This window comes from Pinus tabuliformis, chromosome 3_2 (genome assembly GCF_031772625.1).
Source record: "Pinus tabuliformis cultivar Carrire ecotype Pingquan chromosome 3_2, CPIR1, whole genome shotgun sequence".
Taxonomy (NCBI): Eukaryota; Viridiplantae; Streptophyta; class Pinopsida; order Pinales; family Pinaceae; genus Pinus; species Pinus tabuliformis.
Window position 1 is genome coordinate 1,123,756,216 of NC_142302.1, and position 24,805 is coordinate 1,123,781,020.

At 41.3% G+C, this 24,805-nt stretch overlaps 1 protein-coding gene across 2 annotated transcripts in view; it reads right to left on the bottom strand.

Annotated features, from left to right (window-relative positions):
* The window catches only part of LOC149184629 (uncharacterized), a 217,713-nt gene that overhangs the window by 86,201 nt on the left and 106,707 nt on the right, over positions 1–24,805 (bottom strand). For both annotated transcript variants that reach the window (XM_089417630.1, XM_089417629.1), the window contains exons 5-7: positions 5,899–5,958; positions 5,502–5,660; positions 5,165–5,311 (exon numbers count right to left, since the gene is read on the bottom strand). In XM_089417630.1, coding sequence (XP_089273756.1) covers positions 5,165–5,311; positions 5,502–5,660; positions 5,899–5,958 — 366 coding nt within the window. The remainder of the gene's footprint in view (positions 1–5,164; positions 5,312–5,501; positions 5,661–5,898; positions 5,959–24,805) is intronic.

Consider the following 24,805-nt stretch of genomic DNA (forward strand, 5'->3'; position numbering starts at 1 on the left):
CAGTAAATTCTCCTCGGTCGCGTCGGACCTACCAGAAGCAGCGAAGTATGCTTCATTGTGGGCGACCAAGGATGCTCAGCGCATCAAGGATAGCAAGATCTTCTAGCTTTTGATGGAAATGAACATCCGCATGGCTATCAATCGCAAACCGCGATTGTCACCTACTGTGTTTGCCAAACTACAGGAGTACGTGAAGTTCAAGGCAGACTTTCAGCGCGTATCGATCAGGACACGGAAGGACCCTGAGCAGAGATGGTATGACTTGCCTTACTTGGCAACTGACGACGCAATTGATGCAATTTTTGATCGATGGCTAGCAGAGTAGCGCACTGCCTCAAACTTGGTGGTGGGGTCGAGTAAGTCCGTCATGCAAGGCAAAAAGGAGGAGGCCAAGCTCAAGATGGCACAGCTGGCCGAGAAAAGGAAGAAGGAAGTCGTTGACAAGGCCCAGGCGGAGCGCGATGCTGCCCAGCAGACGGAAAAGTAGACAGACGAAACAGAGCATGGCTCTGGCAAAGGCGTGAGGTCGCCTTCGCCCGAAACAGAAGAAGAAACGGACGAGCAAACAGAGCAACAAGGAGCGGACCCATAGACGACATCGGACCGCATCAAACGTCCAAGAGAACAAGAAAAAGTGGGGCTGCGGAAGAAATCCAAGGCCAACAAGATGTCGCAGGACCCAATCACCCTAATAGAGGGAGATTTGCATGACATAGGAGACACGGTGCGGGATGTCACCGCGGAGGTACTATAGCAGTTCGAGCAGCAACAGTGCAACTACTGGGGGCCATCCAGACAGGTTTGCAGGAGCTCCAGATCCGCACATCACAGGCTAGCACGGTGTCCACTAGCCTCGTTATCGGTACTTCAGAAGCTGCCAAGATGTTGCGTGCAAGGGACTCCCGAGCGATAGTGCTACCGGATGGAGTACTGACCACACAAAATGAAGCTAACAAGCCCACTGTCAGCGCCCTCAAGGGAGTGGGGCTGAACTTGGCAGCGCTCCCTGGCGAGGCAATCCACCTACTGCAAGATGGATTGATCGCGGAGCTGAGGGCCCGCGAACAGCACGCCGTGATCAATGAACAGGAGATCAATAATGTACAGCTGGCCCTACAGCAAGACTCTGCCCTCACCGTCGTGACCAAGGTAACCGACCGAAACAAGCGCATAGTTCAGGTCATGGAGGAGGCATGCCGAATGGTCCCGGAGTTGGCCATTCCCGAGGGAGAACCGGTCGAGGTGCGCATTCGCAAGCTTGCTACAGGGGTGCGCGACGCTCACACAGAGTTGGCTAAGGTTCAGCTAGAGCTGAACCTACAGATTGCAAATTTACAATTGAAGGCCCAGCCTTCAACTCCGGCGGAAGTAAAAGAGCAACGTGTAATCGTTGTCACGGAGGCAATAACGGCGATAGAGAGTGCAGTAGAAAACTGCGCACAACTTTTTGAACAGTCGTTCGAGATCCTAACAAGCCTGCAAGAGGATCCTAATGTACAGCGGCTGGAGACAAAGGCACGAGAACTGCAGCAATGCTATGACGAAGTAAAAGGTACAGCGCGCACCGTCGCTCTCACGCAGAGACTGGCGAAGCTACAGGAGGCCAAAACATTGAAAGAACAGGTAGATGCAACGCAGCACAAAGAAGCATTGTTGAAGGCGCACTTGAAACCCTGGTTAGATGAGGCTTATTCGATCATGGCCTCTATTGAAGGCAAGCTTGCTAATCTGCAAGCGACTCAGCAAAAGCTTCAAGCTGACAGTTCAGGACCAGTGACAGAGCAGTTGGTTGAAGAAGCGAAGCAGGTGGCCGCACAGTGCACCGCCAAGGTTGTCGTCATACAGGTCGAGCTGGGAGGTCTTCGCGCCAAGATCTCCACGCTCGCAGAGTGACTCAAGGGCGAGTCACCATGTTTGTGTTGGGGGCCTGTTGGGAACAGGTTCCCCCAAGGACAGTTTTGGGGCTAAAAGCCCATGTTTTGGGACAATTTTGTAATAAAGTTGTAAAGTCCCTGCATTTTGTGGTCGCAGAGCGCGAAGGTGTCCAGAGTCATAAAGGGTTGTCTACCCTTTTTTTGTAAAGTGTAAAGTCGGCTGTAAAGATCCACCCATGATCCGCGAACCATGGGATTGTATAAAAAGGAGCTAAATAAGCAAGCTCTAAGCAGTAGGTAGCAAAGAATGAAGTAAGGAGTCAAGCATTGGAGTCTAAGTGTTTCGGGTCTTAGCATAGGTAGAAGCTCTGCAGCTGAGTGCGCAGAGGCCTAGGGTGGAAGTCCACAGCTGAGTGTGCGGACCCCTACAATTGTGTGCGCAGGACGGATAGAGTTTGTATTAATTTAAAGATATCAATAAAGAGAAATATTCTGCAATTACTGTGTATTTGATTCTTGTTAACACATCTAATTGTATTATGTTTTGGGTTTAATTTACAATGTTTATGTGATTGCATTGATTAATTGAACGCAAGGATATCAGTTTAGGCGCCGCTAACTGTGATTGATTAGTAAGATAAGTAAAACACTTAAGATAACTTGGGAACCTATAAAATACGTTGTCATAATTGCGTGGAAGTACCTGGATCACGGGTTAGGGTTGAGCGAAGGTCAATCGTACACCTTCACGGAGGTACTGAAGGGCGGAATAAAGGGTAGACTGATAAAGCCCTAAAGCTTAGTGACCTGCGCGAAAGTAAGGGCAGAGGGTATAAACCGACATCACAACCATCTCAGGGTACGGAAACTTGGTTCCAGCATCCCCCCATACTGCTTCGAGTGAGACTTCGGTCCGCGCTCCGCGGGCTGATGCTTTAAGGGCCAATAGTGTAGGGATTTGTTCGGCCAACTAACGTTGAACCTGGGTCAGGCCCCACAAAGCCAACATCTCTCTCTCCTGAATTATTGAAGAATATAAGAAGAATTGATCAAGGGTTTCCCCACATTAGGGTTTGTCCCTGGCTGGTGCCACATCTTGTGTCCTCTTGTCTTGGCTTGTCTTCTACTGTTTATGTTTATGTTCTATCTTCATTTTACTATCATGCTGATGTGATTGCAAATTTGGAAATTGATATTGGGCTAATAAGAAAATTTGAAGTAAATTGCTCTTAAGCATAGAACATACCAAAATTAACACCTTTGGATCTGTATAGGGATCTTGGTCATTAATATCACCCTCTAAGCATTAACATAAGATAGAAAAAGCATAGCATGTCAAGTTAAGATTTTGTTTGAGTGATGCGTACATTTTTAGGAGGGTCATGATAGAGGAGTTCGACAACCAATGTCACTAACATCAAGGTGCATAGAGCGATTGGTGTTCTTGATTAAATACGAGTTCCATACCCTAATACATGACAAAATCCAATGGAAATATTGCAATCCCCCCAATCCTGAAATCCTGAAAAACTAATAAGTCTGCTGGATTTTGAATGAAATCTAAAATTCTACTTTCTCCATATGAAATCCAATGAGGTCGGAACCACTCTCAAACATCATGAGTCATTTCATGGTAATGTTAAAAATTTAAGTAAAAGATTTACTTTAAGAATTTAACATTACCATTTATCGCATATCAATACTAGGGCCATAGGCTTGATCATTAGGCTACCCCACTCAAAACTTATTTGTTTCTTTGAAAAAAAATTGCATTTGTAATATTACTGCAAAAAAAAGCAAAAAAGACTAAATGCTCCAGAAAAACCAGGGAGCGTTTTTTTTGTCGGGAGCGTGCTCCCGACTAGCTCCGAGTCGCTCCCGTCCAGAGTGCGAATTAGGAGTGGGGGCGTGAGGGGGGGAGGCGCTCCCCCGCAACCCTGCTATAGAGGCTAGTGATGAGGCTAAAGAGCACTGCCCAAGCAATAGGTAATTTAACAGTCATAGGTCACAGGTTCAAATTCAGTCAAGTCCTTGTAGGTTATCAGCTGCTATAGAGGCCAGTGATTAAGCTGCCATCCATCCAGATATTTGAGGGAAGAGGGTGGGATCCACAAAGATTTTCGTTTATACACAGACACATTAATTATTCATTCTCAGTTTTTATGTACAGCAGGAGACACCTTGAGTGTGGAAAGCAACAAGACTTTAGCAGGCGCAGCAGTAATAGGCAAATAGAGAGTGTTGAAATATCTGTTGGTGCACCATTGTTGCTTGAGAGAAAACTGCCCACAGGTTAAAATCTGGTCATGTCCCTTGGGGTTACTAGCCACTATTATGACTTGCAATTGAGCTTCCTTCCATCTGAATATTTTAAGAAAGAAGAAGGGGGGAGGATATATATATATATGACATCATATTCATTATTCATTATTCAAAAATCTAAAGATAATGACTACTTGTATTTGGATTCACACCAAAAACACACACTACACTTGTACTGTAATATGGACATATGGGAGCACAATCACAAAACAAATGGCTATACCCTTAGGAAGCAGTACTGCCAACTGCTCAGTATGGTTTGAATATATTTGAGAATGTCCCGTGTTCCCTACAAAATTAATAAAATTGTGTGGCTTAGGTTGATTCCCCAAAACTTGGATAACTTTCACACTCAAGACCAATACTGTGACTTGAGACAAATTACATAGAGGTTCATGAATGACTAAAGGAGATCAGGCAACAACACAAATAAATATAATCCAAGATATATATGGTGTAAGAAAGACACAGAAATTAGCGTCATTCATTTCACCCTATGATTGAGAGGTTGCACTTACGAGATGTGCATGTAAATCAAATCCTTTTTATTATCTAGAGGGATGAGGCTCTGCAGCGAAGGCACCACAGTGAAAAGAAAGGCAGTAAATGCAAGAAATGTGGAAATCAACGGTAAACAAAGAGAACAAGCAAACTAGAAATTCACCCAGATAGAGGAGAAATCTCAGCTGCTAGATTAAGCTGTAGTTTGATTTGTAGACTGTAGTAGTTACATAGGCAACACATACCTTACTATTATCAATTGGGTTCATCTCAGGTAGTTTAAAAGAATGATTGTTATCCTCCCAACCCAGGTTCAATTTCTGTAAGTGATATGATGAGCTTTGCTGTAATGACTTCAAGCCTTGTTGTTGAGCCTGAGTAGTCTTGAGTACTGGAACATGTATATTCCTCGTATGGAATATAAAGATATTTGTCATACAGAAAATAAAAATAAAAAAAACACATACCTTAGTGCGCTCTTCTTCCATTTGTTCATAGTTTCGAGCAATGATTGCTGGAATTGAGGGTTTTGTCACTCTCACATTAATGATTTCAATACCAGGAGCATAAATGGTACAATCCTTTTGAAGAGCCTCTTTCATGTTCTCGTCAATCTGCACATTATAATAGAAATAATTTGTTGCGCAGTTACAACTCCCAACTTTGCAATGTAACTGGATAAAATATTTCATCTCTTATTTGGAAAAAACCCAACCCAACCAAATCAACATCAATCTCAAATGCATCTTTTATCCTTTTAAAGGCATATTCATATAACACATCCTACAGTTTATAAAAACATGCCTGATCAAACTTGTCAATGTACACATCCTGCAAAGTGTGCGCGCTGCAAAACTGGTTGATTTCATGATGAATTTTATCATAAATCCAAGTCTTGTCATAAGTGACACCATAATTCAATATGGTATCATAGACATAATCCTTTCGAAGGCGATTAACAACCTGCTTTCAATATTTATAATGTTAGGTGATATCTTATTTAATTGAAACCATGAAAAAGAAAATCCAGTATTATACAAGGCAATCTGCTAAATCCATTTTACATGCAGTGGAAACAGAATGCACCTTAGGTATGAAGCATCAGACAAGATAGTATAACTCAAAAATTAAATTATAAAGATCAAAGCTTCAGCAAAAATTTTGAAGAGTATTTTATTGCAGAATTAGAATATTTGCATACCTCGATCTTATCAAAATAAATCATTACACCACCCTTGGTACCACATGGTATATTTTTTACCTGTAAATATGATGTTAGGAAGATATCAAAGACAAAACACAGCAAGGAAACTATAAAGAAACAAATTGATGAATCTCAGTACACACAGACTAAAAGAGTGATTAAAAAGTTTCAAATACACAAGTTTCCACGTGTAACATGAGAAAACTATTGAAGTGATCCAAGGCATCTGGTTTACTGACATCATTCTGTCTCTAAGATTAACACATCCTATCCTATCTCAGAAAAATCTTCTTGCTAAGGACAACTTAGCTATAAGTATTGTTGCACACATTTTGTCACAGTTCAAGGAAGCAGTTGTGCTAATTATTTTTAAAAGATCAGAATTATAAACCAGCAGCTTATTATGTCATTGTAAACCCATTCTGCAAATTTGTAATGTAAATGATGCTAGTATGACCGTTTAATTATGTAACAACCTAAGTAAGTCTATGATTTTTCTTAAAATTCTATCACTGCAACAATTGATTTATTTTACCTAAATATTTCCCAATAAGTTATTTATGAAAGTCCTTCAGTGAACATTAAAATAAATTCTGCTGCAAATATCACAGAAACAAACACATGCACAAGAATTAACACATTGACACAAATATTTTGGACAATTAGTCCCCGGAAAAACCCAATGTGGGAAAACCAGTGCAGCAAAGGAGGATTTTATCATTCAGCGATTCTTCAGTACAACTGGGTGCCAAACTGGCTTACCCTATAGAGAGAAAATTTCTTCAGCACTTCTCCCAGTCTCAGCGTCAGCCTCGCTAACCTCTGCGTCGCTCCCAGACCCTCTGCGTCAACCCCTGCCTCTCTGCGTCACCATTGGGCCTCTCTGCATCACCCACGCAAGCCCTCCAGTGATTGTGCACTCTGTTGCCTCTGCGTCTGCCTTTCCAACCTCTACAATGTTCCCCAGGTGTTGTTCCCGACTCTCTGTTCTGTACTTGCTGCCTACCGCTGTTCTCCAGACCACTAGTTCGAATTTCTCAGCGAACCCCGCTCCAGAAATCGAACTGACTGGTCTCCCTCAATGTTTCCTCCAACTGACCCTCAAGCCTCCTCTTATACTTTTCTCGTTGGTCCATCAATGGCCAAGATTAAATCTCTAATCAACGGCTAAGATTAGATTTGGCTTGATCCATGACTATTGGAACCTTCTAATTTTTATATTAATACCCATTAATATTTTATTTTTCCTAAGTTTAGACTTGCGAACTCCATTAAGAATAGTAATTATTTAATATCTCCCAAACGTTTAAAATCTACCCAAACCATTTCTGGGTCTTGGAGATCTCGTGTGCTTTAGCCTTTCCACCAATTTTCATGGCTAGAGCACATCCGATGCTACCCCAAATCAACAATTTTGGCGACGAGCTTCATCCTGGGAGGTTTTTCGTCTGACTAATTATCTCTATTTCTCAACAAGAATGATCAGCAGAGTTTTTTCCCTCCAACTTCAGCACCAAAGCTAGGATGGAATTTATCGACAAGGTCTTAGGTGAGTCCTAGTGTTTTAGTCGAGTCTATTGTAAAAGTGATTTGGGAATCATTTAAGCTATTTGGCTAAATTATTTTATTACAAATCACTTGGTCTACTAGATCATATTGTGTCGCAGAATTGGGTTAATATTATGAGGGCCTATAACAAACGGGTATTCCCCCTTCGAGGGTTGAATTATTGTAATATTTGGTGTAAAAATATTTTAGTTTATAGTCCCTCATACTTAGACACCATGGCTAAAATATTTGAGGGTGCAAAAATAATTAATCCCCTCTTGTGTCAATTAATTATTTTTTCTAGCAAAAATAAACTTAAATCCTAAGGCAGAAAATTAATTAATTTAGAGCCAAATTGGAAAAATTCATGAGTCTAAAAGACGTTAATTTTTGGAAGCCCCCCACCAAGGGAATATTGGAAATTTCAAGAAAATTTGGACCCTTGTGTTGAAAAGTGTAAGTAGGTTTGGTCTTCATCATGACAAGTAATTGTGATTTTTATGTGATGGATATAAAGATGAAAAATAAAATTATTATTGTAACATTTATCTCATGGGTTTCATGAGCAAGGGATTTTATTTTTAGTGATGGCTCCCATTGAGAGCCTCTAGGTTTTGTCATCTAGTCATAAAAGTCAATATTGAGTCAATGTCATGTATGAAGGACCCTTCTTGGGCATGTTACAATTTTATATGAGTCATAAAATGTATAAGAAGGCCCTCCAAGACCAAGCAAAGACACCTCCTTCAAGAAGGCTTCAAAATGGATTAAATAATTTCCTCAAGTGACATGTCGGCTCATACCCAAGTCAAGTCGGCTTATTATAGGCTCCAACCACTATAAATAGGCAGCTCAACCTAATTTCAAACGGATTTTCGGTGAAGCAGGTCTGAAGTTAAGCAGTGTGAAGGTGACAAAGAGGGAGCCTAAGAACCCGCGAGGAGAGAGGAATTTACGAAGTGTTCCAGCATTATTTTGAGACTGTTTTGGGCCAAGGGATCTCCACACGTGCGAAGGTATAGATATGTCTATTGCAGCAAGGAGGCTGAGAAGGTTAAGAGTATCAAAAGGTAATCAAGTTGGGTGAAAGACAAGTAAAAGGGATATATATACAACATCTAATAATAGCTTAGTTTTTCTTGTGAGAGCTTGGGTTTTCACCCAAGGCGTCATTTTCTCCTTTTTGGCAAAAAGACGAAGATGTGGGTGGTTTGATTTGGAGCTTGTTTTATAAGTTTTTCATCTTGCATGCCTTAAAATTAACACAACATCACCTTCACAAGCGAATTTTCTGAATTTGCTTTTTGTTACTTATGTTCATGCTTTGCCATTTCAAGTTTAGCTTTCAAGTAAAAATCTAAATCTCACTTTTGGAAGCAATTTATTTTATGCAAGGCATCTAATTTCAAGTGGCAAAGTTTAAACATTTGCTTCATGTTGGCCTCACAATAGGCTCATTCTTTACATGCTCTTTTATTCAAGTTATTTTCTCATTTTGCAAGCACATAAATTTCAAGCTTCATTGCTTTAGTTGGTTATTTGTTTATCATATGTCAAAGCAAGTATTTTGAGTAACTTACAATCTTATATGTTCATGAAGCTTATGTATCTTGCATCTTGAGCAACTATCCAAGTTATCTTTTTAAGCACCTTTCCATTTTCTTGAAGCAAAACATTTAGCAATCTTATTTAATTCATGTGCAAACTACTTTCCTTTTCCAATTGAGTTTACATTTTGCAATTTACTTTGAGCACTATTTCCATTATATTGAATGCATTGCAAATCTCTATTTGGAAAAATTATTTTCATACCATATTAGGCATTTTAGTATAGCTGCATCCTCACTAAAATTAACCGCCAAGCATAAGCTTGGTTGATAGAAAGTATAGGGAAAAAGGTTTTCTTGGAAAGTTCTTCCATCTGGTATGAAATAAGGTAAAAGTGTGTGGCCCATGCAGTTATGAAGGTGGTTTGTCCCCTTGTAGGAACGAAGGCACATGCTGGCTCGTAAGACTCAAGGGACGGGTATCGTTAATGACACTTTCGTGCCCTCGCCCCCTTTCTTACAGTCACCCCAATTTTTACCCTTTGGTAAGAGCTCAAGAGGAGCACTTCTCACTTAGATTAGGCATTTTAGATTAAAAATAACCAAGACTAATTGCATTCAAATCTAGTATAGGTGCATCTCATGCTAATGCATCTTGTGATTTCACTTGCAATTGTCCATTTTACTTGTCATTATTGAATATTTTATGTTGGCAAGCATTGTTGCATTTTCCTTTTACAAGTCGAACACTAATTGCTTCTCATTTTGCAAGATATCTCTATATTCTTTGATTTAGGCTTGGATTATATTTTGAAAGCATTTTATATCTTGTATCAATTATCGTGCTAACATCTCTGTTTCCATTTCAAGATTTCTTTTTTTTCATTATTGGAAGCATTCCACTTCTGTTTTGAGCAAATGTATCTTTCATTTTTGTTGAGCAATTTATCTTAAGGCATTGGTTTTATAGTTTTATCATGTTAATGATTTTTATTGCTCATAATTCTTAAAAGTAATCCACTTTCACTTTAACACCTCTCCTAGAACCTCACATTTCTTTCACTCAGTTTTCCATCTAGGGACCACCCCCCATAGCTAACCTAGGAGATAGCTTAAACGGAGAGAGAAGGGATTTAGTGTGACAGCCCCCTCTCTTAGTTCCCTGCCACCAACCACACCTTGTGGGGTTGAAGACTTTTCTCACTGACTTGTAGGTAGGTGTAGGCGGCAGGAGTAGCTAGACCAATGGATAGATTGCCCTAGTCAAGAATCTAGTCCATGGCATTGCGGTGCCTAAAGTTCTTCATGGTTCATATAGTTTGAGACCTTCCATTGTATTTGTACACTATGAATACCTCCCTAGTTAAGAGGGAGTGTTGGAAAATCTAACTATGTTCGGTCTTCAGTAATGTACTTGAGTCATCATGTAATGTACTTGTCAAAAGAATAAAGAAAAGAATTTTTATTATTATTATTGTGACTTATTAAAGCATGGTTTTCATGTTTGGGTCACCTTGTTTTAGGTCAAAGTCCCCATTGAGGACTTCTAGGATTTATTCTGAGTCAATAGAGTCATTGTACTTTTAAAAAGACCCTTATTGGGCTTTTGAATCATGTAAAAAGGTCAAGTATTGACTCAAATATGATTTATGTATCCTCCACACCATGTCAGCCTAGAAGAAGATCAAGTCGACCTAAGGACCCTATTCGACCTCACATGGAGCCTATAAATACAAGCTCATTGAATTCATTTGGAGCATCATTCTCACACACAAGTTCGATATCTCTTGTAGCTGGGAAAAAGTGCGAAGTTCTCTTATAGTTGGGAAAAGGTGTAAATTCTATTGCCAAGAAGCCGAAGTGAATGCGAGTTTGGGGAAGTCTAAGGAGAAAGGAAAAATCGAAATTTTGGTGTCTCTCTCTCTCTCTGTTTTGTGCTCAGGATTGGTAGATCGAAGTATCTTAACTTTCGTTCTTGTCAGTAGCTACTTGTTGTCAGACGTTGTTGCCTAGTCGAAGTTGCTAGAAGGAGTCGAAGATCTGGGTGGCTGACTTGGTGTGGAGGGAGAGTTTGGTCTTGGTCTAGGGTGAAGAGTCTCAAAGAATACTATTGAAAGGAAGAATTATCTTGACTGGATTTTCTCTCGAGGGGGTTTTTGCCCTGGCATAGTGCCTATATCATGTGTCTCTTGTTTTGTGATCTTCATACACACATAATATGGTAATTGCTTGATGAAAGATAAGATAATAAAGAAGTAAAAGAAGCCAACACACTCACAAGTAATTATCAAGAAAGGAGAATCAAACCCTAATATAACTGCTTTGATTTTCCAACAAAATGTTGCCAAAATCCATTCCCTAACTTAGGTTGGGTCCACTTGGCCTTGTGTGGTCCCATTCTTCACCAAAGCCTATTTAGCAAGGACTACTCAAGAATCCAAGCTCTCAAAAGGATTTTAGGGATTGAGAATATCTTTTATAGGTCTTATACTTCTACCTCAACCCTCCAATCCTCATCCCCTTTCCCTAGAAGATCAAGTCCCTTGCTTAACGAACAAGCAAGCCCTATCCTTCAGACTCTACTGGAAAGGGAATCATTTGGGCCACTCTGCTCCTTCATAGATCTATACTTTACAAGTGAATTCCCAACTACCGAGTCTACTCCCATCGGTTGAAGTCTGTAAGTAGGGAGTCTTAGTTGTGGTGATAGTGGGCTAAGTCTTCATAGTTGCCCTTGACCTAGCAGTTGTCCTCATATGAACCCCTTTAGGTCCCCTGCTAGTTTGTGCGGTAAGAGGCACTACAAAAGAGATTGTCCGAAGGTCAAGAAGGACAACAAAAGAGGAAGAGAAGAAGCCCATATCGCCAAAGAAGTAGAGGAAGTTGAAAAGAAGAAGTCGAAGAAAGAGGAAGTAAGAGGTCTCTATTACTAAGATAGTCTTTCTCACCTAAGTTCTTCTCAAATTCCTAAGTCTTCTGTTGTAAGATATGGCTATCATGATTCACTAAATGGGATGCATCAAGGCATCATAGAAGCATTGAAAGCAATAGCTCGGGATATCATCATAAAGAAGCACGAAAGAGTGTTTGGAAGTCAAGGATATAGCTCTTGGGAATCTCATTGGGAACATAAGTGGCAAGGTCATCAAGTACAAGGTACATCATGCATCTGTCAAAAGGAAACATCTATAGATGGAGATACTTTAGATCCTCAAGATTCTCGGATAAAGCAAGTATTTCATCAAGAATTCCAATCTTGTGGAATTCATGGGATGATGGTATGATGACATAAAAGTGAAGCAGATCAAGGGATTGAAGCTCTTTCAATCAAGGAAGCTACTGCAAGAAGTTTGGATAACCCAAAGGAAAAATGAGGTATGTATGCTTACATTTGATATTGTAGAAGTCATGTCATATGGTCGCAGGTATCATGAACCAATGCTCTATCTGAAGAGCATGATCAAAAGAAAGGATCTCCTCCCTCAGAGGGATGCAGGAATGCATGGGTCACACATTCACTAAATGAAATCAACATAATATGTCCTCATATGAAGTATGAGGTGGTTGACTACAATTGACGAACTTTGATTGGAAGCTCTTGGGAATGAAATGTGTGAAGAAATGAAGGAAGAGATCATGGAATATGCAACCATTGTAAAGACAATCAACATCTGAAAGACCAAGAAGATTTGACTAGGACATCTCCATGGAAGATATGAAGATTTTGATGAAGTCTGCAAAAGAAAGAGACCCTTGACAATATGTATATCTTTGGGAGATGTGTCGATATGTATGCAAGATGTTGATGCAAACTATAAGAAGTCGTGATGAAAGACCATCACAAAGGTAATGTTTTAATGTTCATTCCTTTATTGTTACAAATATCTAGATGCAGGGTTGCCAAGGGAAGATCTATGGATGTCTTCCACCACCAATGCACATGTAGTAGATTGATAGATCCTTAAGTGAACATGGCATAAAGAAAGCAACATGGCATTAAGGAAGACCAAATATGGGTTGATGGATCACTTTCCGATGATGACATGGTTGACCCATGGATGAAAGTGATGGATGGTCGGTGCCCTATGTAGAAGTCCCCAACATGAAGACTCCTAGACAACGAAAAGAATTTCATGACATCGTGAAGAGGAGATCTTCAAGCAGTTGGTTGTCCCATCATCTCCACCTAAGGAGTTGTTGTAGGTCCCTAATTAAGAGGAAGCCTAGAAACAAGTTTCTTACTTGGAAGTAACTTGGAAATTCCTGAGCTAAGAGGGAGCTTAGGTACATTCCTTTCGTAGGAAAGAGCACATTCCTTTACTGTAACAGATATGTCCTCCCTAATTAAGAGGGAGAGATAGACACATCATTCTTGTCTTCACTTGGGAACACAGAATGGAGGATTGGGTAAACATCTGGCATAAGATGCTCTTTGAGAATGTATTAAGGCATCCAAGATAAGAGTAGTCATTGAGGACTGATATTCTTTGAGGACTGGAAATCCAAGATAAGAATAGTCCCGGTGGAACACACCGTGAAAAACCAAGTGGGGTATGTTTTGAGATGAGGGTGTTTATACCATAGTTTTAAAAACTGCCCTAGCTAACCGGTTACAGGTCTAACCGGCCAGTTAGCAGGCCAACGGTTGGAACTGGTGAAAAAACCCGGTTTAATAGGCTGTGTGGCGGAAAATTTGACTTAATCGGTCCTAAACCAGTCGATTACCTGCCATGCCCATTGAGGACCCACAATGCAGCTTTTCCATGGAAGTTTAGGGGTTTTAGAGGGAAATTAAGGGTGTTTTCCCTCCAAAAACACCCTCTCCAAGCCTTCAAGGAACAAAAACAGTTAAATGATCTTGTTTTCATGCAATACAACCTTCGACTGAGGAGGAACCAAATGATGAACAAAGCACCTAATCTAGATCCCATTGTGTTGGACGATATTGATCCAACATCAGATAGGTGGAAGAGACTGAAGATCCTGTGTTTGAGGCTGATTTTGATATCGACATGGCTTTAGCGGGGGATGAAGCAAATTTTGTGGCAGCATCAGAACTAGGATCAATAGCGGCATCAAGGAAAGGCAAAGAACCAATGGAAGGCACTAGTCGTGCAGGTTGACAAACTTGTGCTTCCATTAGGTCCACTTCTATTGTTATTGGTGGCATTGCTACTGAGGTTGTAGATCAGGTTGAGGCATCCTCAGACTCTGAACCAGATGATGTCTATGTAGCTCCTGATGATGATCCTGTGGCTAGTAGTGGTGATGAACTTGATGATTGATCATGTGTACACTGTAGACTTGTAGTAGGCCAATGGCCTCATAGCTTGCAGCATTGTTTTTGGACTTTATAGGCCATTTAGAGCCTCATTGCTTATGTATTTTGCTATTTTGTCGATGATATGTATTGCACTCAGTGCCATTTTGATATATTCACCTTTACATGGTATATAAATGAGCAAACTTTGCATATTTTGTCTCTATTGTCTTGGAATCATTGTTTTAAATCTTAAAAATAGTTTTGTTTCATTAAAAATTAACTATTTAATGTATTTTTCTAAAATCGGCTTGTTTAGACCAAACCAGTCCCAGATAGACCGATTATGGTCAGTAAACCGGTTCATTAGGTGGACCGGTCCAGTATGTTGACCCGGCTATCTGAATTTGATTATACCCAGAGAAACCATTCATAAGAGATAGCAATCCCGTCTACTATTGTCTCGTGCAAAGTTGAACCCGGTCTACCCGATGTTGCACAAGCAAAGGGGTCTACCTCGTGCTGCTCCAGCTGTGACTCAGCCTTTTTCCTCATACCATCACAGGTACAACCGGTTTGGTTCCCCTGGATCTGGAACTACTCGTTTTGCTCGGGCAACATCTGTAGAATCTAAAGGATCGACTGGGATAGGCAATTCACGACTCGCCACCCGTCGTATCAACAACAGCTAATGGAGAGGGTGGGTAATTTGGTTACCCGACTTCAATGAGAGGTACGGACCTTATGGTCGAGCACCTAAAGGTCCTTATCAGTCGAGCCCCCTAAAGGGTCCAGTCGAGCCTGCTTACGCATCCAGTCACTAGTTCCGGTTTTAAAAACATCGGTCTATATATCATTGGTCTCGCCAATATTATGCTCAAATCTCATGGAGAGATAGAGTTGTTAGTCAAAGCCTAGTTATGTGACAATGTTGGTTGATATGATGTTAAACAGATGGGTTACCAATCTAACTCCTCTTATAAGAAATTCTTCAGTTTGAGAATGACCAAGTACCATTATGAATACCTCCATAGCTAAGAGGGAGTGTTGAAAACTGTAATTAGGTTCGGTCTTCATAATGACATGTAATTGTGATTTTTATGTGATTGATGTAAAGAAGAAAAATAAAATTATTATTGCAATACTTGTGTCTATTGAAGAATCTAGGGCAATTGGATATAGTAGGATTCTTCTAGACTTGATAACAATTTGTGAAGCACTTTTACAATTTATCTTGTAAACTTAATCGTCTTCTCTTCTTATTAGTGTATGTGTGTTTACTTCATCAAACTGCTACCAAAACACAAGAAACAAGAACACAAGATGTTGGCTCTCTGCCAGGGCAAAACGTCTCTCTTAGAGAGGAAAACACTTTCGTAAATTTCTCTTATTGAAGTTTCTATTGATCAATGTCAAACCCTAGACCCTTGACAAGAATATCCTCCAAGCACAAGTCAAATCCTTCCTTCTTCTTGCACTTTGTTTCCTGACACTTCGTCTCCCTTCTTTCGGAACTTCATTCTTCTTCCGACAACTGATGATAGTCCTTGTTATGTTAGCTCTTAGAAGAGATACTTTATCTTTGATCCTTAGGGAGGTCCTTCACTAATGAGGATACCTTCCTTCTCTTGACCAATCGAGCTCCTTCTTGATGTGAGGTTGCAGACTTGATGTGACAGTATTGTAGCCCTAGTTTCTCGCACGTATGAGACGTTTCCTTGTGTATTTGACTCTTTTATCCTTCGCTTGAGTAGGAGGCCTTATAGGCCTAAGTTTCTAGCCCAAACAATGAGAGATGAGCAACTGTGATGTTGTTGTTGTAGTGACCGCAGATAGCCCTCCTTTCCTCACACGTGTGACTACATTCACCCTAAAAACAGTGCTTTAAACTTTGGTTATGTCTCCTTCTTCATTGCACTCGAGGCTCCTTATACTTGTCTTTTTTCACCCTTTACTCGGCTTCTCTTGCTCGCTGATTTCAGAGGTATGATTCCTTGTCGTTGGAGGAGTGGACAACCTCTATATATAGAGGTTTGTCCCTCCTTTAGGCCGACTTGAGGCTGACTAGGAGACTATAGGCAAACTTGACTTTTCTTCTTTGGAATTGCTTCTTTTAGTGATGTCGTTGCATGGAGGACTTGTGACTTTGCTTGGAGGTATTCTTTTGACTCTTATACAAATATATACATGGTGTAACATGCCCTTAAGGGTCTTCAACATTTTCTTTTGACTCTTTAACTTACCTATAGCACTTTGACATGTGCTAGACCTATTTCAATGAGCAAGGAACTCATTGATAAATATAACAAAAATAATATTTCATTTCTTGTATAAATACAAATATCAAAATTACATTTACGAAGACCGAACCTATTTACACTTTCTTCAACACTCCCTCTCAACTAGGGAGGTATTCATAAATCATTGCAAGGTGTTTGGCTATTTTTCAATCTTGAAGAATTCACATAAGAGAAATTGGATTGGCAATCCATCTGTTATAGCATCATAATAACCAACATTGTTTAGAGCAAGGCCTTGACTAACAGCTCCATCTCTGATAAGATCAGAGCACAATGTTGGCGAGACCAATGATATATAGACACCTTTATCATTGTCTCTCAAGGTACATACCCACCCGAGTGTTCATTGAGTATGACCTTCTAGGACTATTCTTATATTGGGTTCCTAGCCCTCTAAGAATATTGGTCCTCTTGCCTACTCTTGTCTTGGATGCCCTACACATCCTCAAAGAGCATCGGATGCCAGATGATTACCCAATCCTCCATTCTTTCTTCCAAAGTGAAGACAAGAATGTTGTGTCTATCTCTTCATCTTAATTGAGGAAGACATGCCCAAGTTTCCTCTGACAAGGAACTTGCTCAAGCTCCTTTGTAATTAGGAACTTGTTAGAACTTCCTCTTAGCTAGGGACTTATCCATTCATTAGCAACTTCTTCTTCATGGGTCCTTCATCTTGCTGGATATCCTTCTTTCCTTGATGTCATGAAGCCTTTGTGTTTGAACTTCTTTTGGTAGGGCACTGGCCATCGATCACTTTCTTTCCTGGTTTTTCATGTCATTGTTTACTTCGTGGAAATTGGCCTTCGTGATATATGATATATTGGACTTCTCCTTTGTCACGTGATTATGCCTCAAGATATTTATCACATAGATGCTTAGTTGTACTTGCTTGTTCCCATACTTCGATCTAGTAGCCCTTCATGACTTCATCCTGATATTATTTCAACATCAAATAGTGCTTTTGTTGGATGGCTCTTCATCATGACATCTTTGTAGAGTTCAATCAATTATCTGCATCTTAATATCTCCAAGGCTTCATGGGTTTCAAGGGTCCTTTGATCTTTTACCTTCCTTTGTTACAGTTGCCATGCCTTCTTTCGGGAGATGTCTTATATTGAATCTTTGTCAGATAATGATTCTCCGTGTCCATAGTGTTCTTACATGCTTGATATCTTTCTTCATTTGCTTCTTCTTAGATTGTTTAGTCAACAACCTCATACTCCTTATGAGAGCACTTCTTCATGTTGACCTTCATTGGATTGTACTACATGCTTTCGAGCATGTCATCAGTGAAAGAGATGCTTTTATACTTGAGCATGTTTTAGAACTATTCCCGTGATTCAATAATACATATGATGACATTACTAAACTTTGATGCATACATACCTCCTCTTGATTCTGCTTTTCATCATCTCGCCTTCATGCTTGTTTGGTCCTTCTTGATTGGTGTAGCTTTTCTTGCTTCATCTTTTATTGCCTGCATATCATCCTTTCTTAAATCCCATGAATAGAACTCCCATTGAAACATCTGCTCTTATTTATGAACTTCCTTTTGAAGACTCTGTCAAAGGATCTTGAAGACCCTCATCCTGCAAATGTTTCTTCCTTTTGATGATGGAGGCTTTCTAAGATTTTTAATCATGATTATTTTCTTTCATCGTGGGTGAGGTCCTTTCATAGATATATTCCTTCTACATGAATGTTTTGTTAAATTATGGTATGTTCTATGCTTAGAGCAGTTTACTTATTTTTCATCTTATTACCCACAAATTAGCAATCACATATACATTAAGTAAAGTGCAAATAGAACATTAAATGATCAACAGAAAACAAGCCAAGACAAGAGACACAAGATGTGGTGGCTAATCAGGGACAAACCCCAATGCGGGGAAACCCTTTGATCAAATCTTCTTTTATCTTCAATAGTTCAGCAGAGAGAAATAGTACAAAATCTGAATTCTGTAATTTTATATCAGCAGCAGCAAACCCTAGATCAGCAAAGTCAAACCTGGTCAAACTAGTTGAAATTGACCTCTAAAATGCTTGGTCAATTTCCGGTCAACTTGTCCACGAACAGCCTGAAGAAACAGCTATTGAACAACCCCAAAAGTACAGTCAATTTGCAAATTTCTGAAGTCAACTTGTAGCCCTAAACTAGGGCAGTCAACACCGGTCAAACCAGATGTCAGATCACCTCGGTTTTCATGCCAAAAATTGCGGCCTGCCTAGGAGAGGCAACCACACCCAATCCGCACTTCTGAATGGTCAACGCTTGATCAACGTTGGTCAAATAGATGACCTACGGCCCTAGCGTCCTCCTTTCTACGTCTTCCTTGCCCTAGGACGTCTTCCTTTCAGCCACACATGTGAGAGAGAGAGAGGCTCCTTTTATTCGTAGGAGAGAGAGAGAGAGAGAAGATAAGTGAATGAATTGTCCAAATGAGGAGGAGGCTCCTTGTATTTATATGCAAACATTGAGGGTGAATAGACGTGACTGTTGGGCTTCTGAGCCTACATAAGTTTGCTGGCCAACCTTGACAATTTGTCCATAATCAAAATAAATTCATCTCCATAAATACTTATCGGAATCAGATGATCTTTAGATCAATCCTACACCTCTCAATGAAAGGAATCTAGGAAAAATATCAGAAGCCATAAATAAGGTGATCCACATGGAGTTTGGCCCTAGTTTCCAATTTTAACACTCCCTCTCAACTAGGGAGAACTTCATCTGCAACCATCAGACCGTCGCTGCTATCCATCCATCAAATGGATTGTCTTGTACAACTTGACCCCACTCTTCTCTGCTCTGCTCTGCTTTGCTCTGCTCGGCTCTGCTCGAACTATGAAGAAGCAGAAACGATCGAGGTTGTATCATACCATCCTCCACTGACCCGAAGTCAGTCTCAGAGTGTGAACCACTCTCACTGATCCCAGATCAATGGAGGTCATCCTCACATAGGGAGTACGGTAGATACAGCGATCCGTCCATCGATAGTACTACCATGGTCCCTATCCTCATTTCCCTGCTCATTGATCAGATGAGAGGTACTTCCCATGATTCCCAGACTGCATGGGTAGGATGCCTCGACAGGAGAACTAATCACCCTGTCCACAAGAGAACGTATCATCCTGTCCAGTGGATGCCACGGAGAACTAATCATCCTGGCCTACAGGAAAACTAATCATCATGTTCCACAGTCACCACGGAGAACGAATCATCCTGGCCCACAAGAGAACTAATCATCCTGTTCCACAGTCGCCACAGGGTGTCACAGGGGAAGGTTGAACCTTTAACCTGTACATAGTGCACCACCAGAGGATGGTGAGTCGCCCTATGGTCACATGTCGTTCCAAGAAGTACCCCGCACCCCCATGGAGCTCCCAAAGCTCAATACATCATACTCAACCCCCATAAGAGGGTCTCTGAACGACATCAAGTCGTTCTGGAAAGTCAGGAATTTGACCTTTCCTAGGGGCTTTGTCAAGATGTCGGCGACCTATTCATTTGTACCGATATGTTGGAGCCTTATTGCTCCTCGCTGCACCATATCTTGAATATAGTGGTACCTGATATCGATATGCTTGGAGCGATCATGAAATACAGGATTCTCTGATAAACGGATCCCGCTCTAGTTGTCACATGGGATCACGGTGGTATCCAATGTAAATCCAAACAGCTCACTGAAGAGCTTTCCCAAACAGACTGCCTCACAGGAGGCCATGCTAGTAGCAATGTACTCTGCCTCTGCGGTGCTCAAAGGCACTGACTTCTACTTCCTACTCATCTAGGATATCGAGGCAGATCCCAAAGAGAAACAACACCCGGAAGTGCTCTTTCAGTCCACCACACTACCTGCCCATTCAGCATCAGTATACCCAAGTAGTCTCACATCTTCAGCAATGTATCTCAACCCATGAGTGATTGTGCCACGAAGATATCTCAACAGATTCTTGGCACCAATCCAATGTGAGTGGTGAGGCTCAACCATATGTTGACTCAATGTGTTGACTGCAAAGCATATATCCGGACGGGAGTTCACCAAGAACATTAATGCTCCGACGAGTTGACGATACTCAGTAGCATTTCGTAAAACAGGTCCAGCAGCACTACCGCTTAACTTCTTGAAGTCAAGCTCCATCGGGGTAGTTACGGGCTTGCAGTCCACCATGCTGAATCTCTCCAATATCTTCACCACATATTTTCCTTGAGATAGGAAAATCTCCCCTGGTTTCTGCCAAACTTCCAGTCCTAGGAAATAGTGCATAAGTCCTAGGTCTTTCATCTCGAACTCAGAAGCCAGCTCCCTCTTACATTCGTGAATGAGAGGGTCTGCACCTGTTAGAAAGAGGTCGTCAACATATAGCACCAGTATGAGAGGCTTGTCATCTATAACCTTAAAGTAAAGGTTAGGGTCGGCTTCACTCCTAGTGAATCCCAGCGTCATCAAGTAGCTATTGACCCTCTCATACTATGCTCGTGATGCTTGCTTTAACCCATAGAGGGCCTTCTTCAACCTGCACACATGAGATTCTCGATCATAAATCTCACATCCTTCGGGTTGCTCCACATAGACCTCTTTGATCGAACTATGTAAGAACGCAGTCTTGACATCCATCTGATGTAGGTTCCATCCTTGCGAAGCAATAAGGGCTATGATCGAGCGGATGTTGGTATATCAGGCAACAGGTGCAAATATCTCGTCATAGTCTGTACCTTCCTTCTGGGAGAAGCCACGAGCGACAAAACGAGCCTTATACATTTCCACACTTCCATCAACTGCATGCTTTATGTTGCAAAGCCATTTTGAAGTGACAACTGCTTTGTCCTAGGGTCTAGGGACCACATCCCAAACATTGTTTTTCATAATGGACTCACATTCCTCGGTCATAGCATCCTTCCATACTTGATGCTTGACAACATTTGTGAATGACGAAGGCTCATTTTGGATGATCGTGCTCATGATGGTTAGGTATCCCTAATACCTGTTCGGCTCCTTACTTTCACGGAAGGTTCCTCTGGGTGCAATGTGTCTTTCAGCATCATCAAGTGTCCCCCTAAGCCATGAAGGCCTCTTCCTAGAAGAGAAAGGCTCTTGCGGAGGAGGATCAATAGGATCCCAAGGTTCTTCCACATCAAGCATTGTCTCATCTTCCTTTTCCTTCGGTTCCCCGGTGTCAGCTTCTTTAAATCCCCTTAAAGTAGAAAGATTGTCTACTTTGCTAAGAGCCATATCTTCGTCAAAGGTGACATCATGACTAATCTCGACTTCCCTTTGACCAGCTACATAGATTCTATAACCCTTAGTATTTTCGCTATAGCCCACGAAGATTCCTTTCTTTCCAGATGCACCCAATTTATTCCTTTTCTCTTTAGGCACATGAAAATATACAGGGCTTCCAAAAATTCTAAAATGAGATACGTCAGGTTTTTTACCGGTGAACATTTCTTTGGGAGTCCTAGAACCCAATGCTTGATGAGGGCATCGATTTTGTACATATACGGCAGTATTTGCAGCTTCAGCCCATAGAAACTTCGAAAGTCTTTGATCATGGAGCATAGCACGGACAACTTCCACAATTGTACGATTCTTCCTTTCCGCCACACCATTCTGCTTAGGAGTATATGGTGTAGTAGTCTACCTCTTAATGCCAGCCTCTTCGCAAAAGTCATGAAACTCATTGGATTCATATTCAGTCCCATTATCAGTCCTTAAGGTCTTGATCTTCTTTTCGGTTTGATTCTCGATCAAGGCTTTATATCCAAGTCTTGCGAGAATAATCATCTGTAAAAGTGAGGTAATATAAATATCCTCCCAAGGAGTTCACAGGCATCATACCGTATATGTCTGAGTGAACCAACTGTAATATATCGGAGGTCTTGCTTTGGCCGGAGGAGAATGGTCCCCTTTTGAGCTTTCCTTCAGCACATCCTCGACATACACCTTCTTTCTCTAATCTGAACTCGAGCATCCTGGTCACCATTTTTCTTACATTGGGTAGAGTTGTATAATGAAAGTGAGCAAACCTCCGATGCCATAGTTTGGATTGAAGAGATGTGTCACAAGACATGACACCCAGTGGACTTCCTCCGACCTGATATAATGAATCAACTCGAAACCCAAAAGTAAAGGCATCTTTAAAGTTCTTTTTCCATACACGTACCTTGCCATCGCTAAAGGCCACCTTGTAGCCTTTGTCTTCCATTGCCGAAATGGACACCAGGTTCTTTTTGAGATTAGGAACATATAATACATCTTGTAAGTGGATGGTATTACCCTGATTCAATTGAAGAGTGACATTTCCTACGCCTTTCACAGGATATTTTGAATTATCTCCAAGAACAATTTCTAGGTTGGTTTCCTTATCTATCAGATTATAGAGAGCTTCTTTGAAACCAGTGAAGTGCCTTAAGGCACCACTATCAATAAGCCAATTTCCCAGCGAGTCCGAGGGAGCAATAGTAGATAGAGCTGCTGGTAGATAATATTCATCTTGCTTATTGTTAACAGTGTTAGATTCATACCTGGAATTTCTTGCCTTCTTGAATGGTTGTCCTCTTCCTTGATTTTCGGCACATCTTTTACCTCTGCCATTTGACCTACCATTCCTTTGATTGCCTTGAGAGGGATTTTGATCAACGTCCCGGTGTGAGTCCCTTTCATCAGGGCATTCCCTCGCATAGTGACCCGTTTTATTGCAATTGTAACATCGTCCTTTTCTTCTGCCCTTTGGTCCAACCTTTCCTTTGAGTTTAGCCCCGGAATTGTTTCTTCTTTTAGTATGAGAAGAAAAGGCAGACGGATGACCTTTAAGTATGGGCATTTCTTGCTCTTCCATCCTCGTTTCTTCTTGAATGCATCTAGCCATTAATTCCTCAAATCCAGGAATTACGTTATTGTTGAGAAGAGTAGTCCTGAATATATACCATTCAAATGGCAGTCCTCCAAGAGTTGTGAGTGTCATTTCCCTGTCAGGAATTATTTCCCCAATAGATAGGAAATCGTTCTTGATCTCAGTGATCCTTAAGAAATATGCTTGCTTACTCTCATCTTTGCCCTTTTTAATTTCCTTCAGCTTATTTCTAAGAAACAAGACTTGATTTACATCATTAACTTTAAATTACCTCCCCAGTCTATCATAGATTTCCTTGGAGGTGTTCAGCTCGGAAACATAGGCCACCAAGTGCTTGTTGATAGAGTCCCAAATGATCTTCCTTGCTTTGACTTCTCCCTTGGTCCATTTGTTCCTAGCAGCAGCGGATGCATTTGATGGAGGCTCAACAATTCCGCCTCTCACATGGTCCAACACTTCTTGTTCTTCAGAGGGGTTTCCAGGAGGGAAATCGAGGCTTAGAGGGAGTCACACCGAGAACTTCCAGAAGGGAAGTAGAGGAATAGCGAGATGGCAGTGAATGGGGTAAGAAACCAGGACAAACTAGACGGAGCCTCAAACTTCATAGTCTGGAAGGCCAGAATCTTGTCCGTTCTAGACAGGAATCGTGTCAAGCACTTCCCCTTGAGGACGACAGCGATCCCAGTTGACCCGGCTGAGAACGACAAGTACGAGGAGGCAATGACAAGGGCCAAGAGCATCATCCTTAACGGGGTCGAGGACCATGTAGTACCACATATTGCCGAAAAGGACACGGCAAATGAAATGTGGGAGGCCTTGAAGAAATTGTACCGGCATACTTCTGTACAGAGAAGGATGCTACTAAAAAATCAGTTGCGGTCATACTAGATACAGAAGGGAGAACAGATAGACACCTTCCTTGGTCGATTGAAGGAGATCCGGGATCAGCTGACTTCCATTGAGGCCACGCTGAATCAAGAATTGATGGTGAGAACAGCCCTAAACGCAATCTCTGAAGACTAGGAGGTGTTTGTCCAAAGCATAATGGGCAAGGCGACCCTTCCAGATTGGGAGGAAATGTGGGCAGCTCTTCGCCAAGAAGAGATCAGAAGGTTGAGCAAGGCGGGAAGCAGCGACAAGGGGATCAGAATCAAGGAGGAGAAAGAAGAGGATGTTGCCCTAGCATCTGAGGGAAAGCAGGAGAAATGTAAGAAGAAGGACCTCTCCAAGGTCAAATGCTTCAACTATGGGGAACTGGGTCACTATGCAAGCCAGTGTCCGAGAAAGAAGAGAAAGGGAGAGGCTTCCGAGACCAAGGCAGCGCCAGCAAGGGCGAAGAAAGAAGTGGAGACAAATGATGATTGTGCCATGAGTGCTCATGCTCCACTTGAGAG